This window comes from Cyprinodon variegatus, unplaced genomic scaffold, assembly GCF_000732505.1.
Source record: "Cyprinodon variegatus isolate N-32 unplaced genomic scaffold, C_variegatus-1.0 Scaffold53, whole genome shotgun sequence".
NCBI lineage: Eukaryota > Metazoa > Chordata > Actinopteri > Cyprinodontiformes > Cyprinodontidae > Cyprinodon > Cyprinodon variegatus.
The window spans coordinates 1,737,377-1,739,801 of NW_015150506.1; the positions used below are offsets into that span (position 1 = coordinate 1,737,377).

At 38.9% G+C, this 2,425-nt stretch overlaps 1 protein-coding gene across 1 annotated transcript in view; it reads left to right on the top strand.

Moving 5' to 3' along the window:
• Positions 1-2,425, top strand: part of farp2 (FERM, ARH/RhoGEF and pleckstrin domain protein 2) — a 71,632-nt gene that overhangs the window by 27,469 nt on the left and 41,738 nt on the right. Inside the window, exon 3 of the mRNA XM_015371105.1 lies at positions 2,155-2,259. Within this exon, the coding sequence (XP_015226591.1) occupies positions 2,155-2,259 (105 nt within the window). The remainder of the gene's footprint in view (positions 1-2,154; positions 2,260-2,425) is intronic.

Here is a 2,425-nt window from a genome sequence, read left to right on the forward strand (position 1 = left end):
TGTTTTGTTCACCAGTCATTTTGAAAAACATCATGTGTCTGATATCAGCCGTTAGTTTGATGAAAATGGCTCCTCAGTCGGATCTTGTCCTTATTTCTTGATTGCAGAGGTGAGAATTTGAACCTTCCTGCTGTTTGGTTAATGATTGTTGAACAGAACAAGGCGTCTGGAGGTCAGCTCTGATGAGCTTTGTCATGATTGTTCCAAACCAGTCACCGCTCTCTGCTACAGCTGTGGGTTAAGATAGCTGTCAATAAAAATGTCTGAATTCGTAAATAAAAGTCCACCCTACGTGTGACATCAGATCGCCGTCTGTTAGAATACAGGTTATAACTTGGGCTGAAACAGTTAATCGGATTAATCGATGATTGAAATAATAGTCAAATAATTTAGTAATCGATTAATCGTTAACTGGACTATAGAGACTATAAAATCACCTTAGAGCAGGAATTAACTGCAAATCATCATTTCTAAATCTTAAATTTGTGATTCGCATTCGTAAGGTTGTTATTTTGTACTGTTAAAGGTATAGAGGAGGATCTTTTATTTCTGGGTGGATCGTCTCAATCAGTGGTCCTCCTAACTGTCAATCATTCTGGTGATATGTTTACGTAAGGCCGTCCTACGTGCTCGTCCCGTTAGCGATCTTTTTCTGCGAACTTTCCGGCGTATATCTGCGGTGAGCTACAGTTTCAGACGGTCATTGAAGCTCACCTTTCTCACCGCGGATCTTTGAAAATGGCCGAAGGTCGGAAGAGAAAAAATTTCTACGAAGTGAATGAGAAGAAAAAGGCCTCAGAAGAGGCAGATATATCCCAGAATGCTTTGCGCGGAGAGCTCTCCTCAGCTCAGTATCCATAGCAGAGACAAGTGATGTTTGCATAGTTTTACTGTCATTAATGTCAGATTTCTGAGTTATTCTTTATTAAAGGATTAATACCTTAAGTTTAAAATAAAGTCAAGTTGTGTTACATTTGTTTTTTATTTTATTACACACATTTAACCAGCATTTTGAATATGTTGGGTTTTTATCGCAATAAGTGTATATTTTTATGCCTTTAATTATTTGTCCTTTTTTGTCTCGTTGAACTAATAATAGTATCTAATATTTTCCAGGGTAACCCGATTAGGAGCTACATTCTTCACTTTTAGAGATTTTAATTCAAGCTTTTAATGTAGTTTTTCACTTAACTAGATAATGATTGAACTGGCCGTGCTCTTCTGGTGTCATGAAATGAAGCGGATCTAAGGTCAGCGATGAGCTGAAGGTAATAAACGCTTCCATGAAGCCAAAGTGACGCATCTCGCCTGAATTCTTCCCGTTTATCCAGTGTTTTCATTCAGAATGCTTTACTTATGTCGTCTGGAATGCGTTTGGCTTCTACTCAAAGGCAGACCCAAGTATTCAAACACTCTAGCTGCTGTTTTCTATTTTAGATCCGCTGTAATCAGAGACTGAGAGCATGTACAGGAGACTTTTACAACAGATTTCTACATTTACTGAGGGGTTTTCTACATTTCACCTACAGTTTAAAGGGTTTTCAGAGTGCAGGGCGTGCGATCGTATCAAAGGAATGAAAAAACCATCCAGAGAAAAGCTCTTGGAGCCGTTGCACCTAACTTTAGCGATGCAGTGTAGTTCTTTTTATAAGGCTTTTAAAAATACCGTTTTACATTACTACCAGATGTTTTATGCTATAATTTTCTCAAAAAGTCGCAGCCTAAGTTTCCAAACCTCAAGTGCAGTGTGCTCCTAGTACATAGTAATTAGTTCTTCGTTTAGTGAAAATAAACCCCAGAGCGCGGGGAAGGTAAACTTCAGCAGATTTCCTGCTACTCTCTGCTCAGACAGCAACCCTGAACACATTTATTTTCTATTTTACAACCTCTCTGTGTCATTATCAAGGAGATCCAACAGATGGAACCTGCAGACTGGAAAAAAAAAAGCAATGAAGGAAATCGCTTGCAGATGCCAAAGACTGAATTTGTAAAGCTGACGTTCAGCTGCGCAGGTTTCAGAGGATCAGCTCTGTTCTGTTTGATTATGTATAACTTCAGTGCAAGTTGAAGATGCATCACAGGAGGATATAAAAATCTTTGCTGGCCGTTAGATGAAAGGAATGCCTCACTCTGTTTTTTTTCTTCTTCTTTCAGCCAAAGTCTATTGGACAGACCCTCCTCTCTGAGGTTTTCCACAGAGGTAACCTCATCGAAAGCGATTACTTTGGCCTGGAGTTTACCAACATGCAGATGAACTGGGTATGTGCTGCAATAACAGCTTTCATTTATGCTTCCAAACACAAAAACCTGCCTTTGGAAAAGTATTCATTCCCCTTTTCCCATCCACAATCATCAGGGTATTCTATTGGGATCTTTTAATGGTAGCTCTACACAAAGTAGTTACAAAAAAAGCAAATGAAAAACA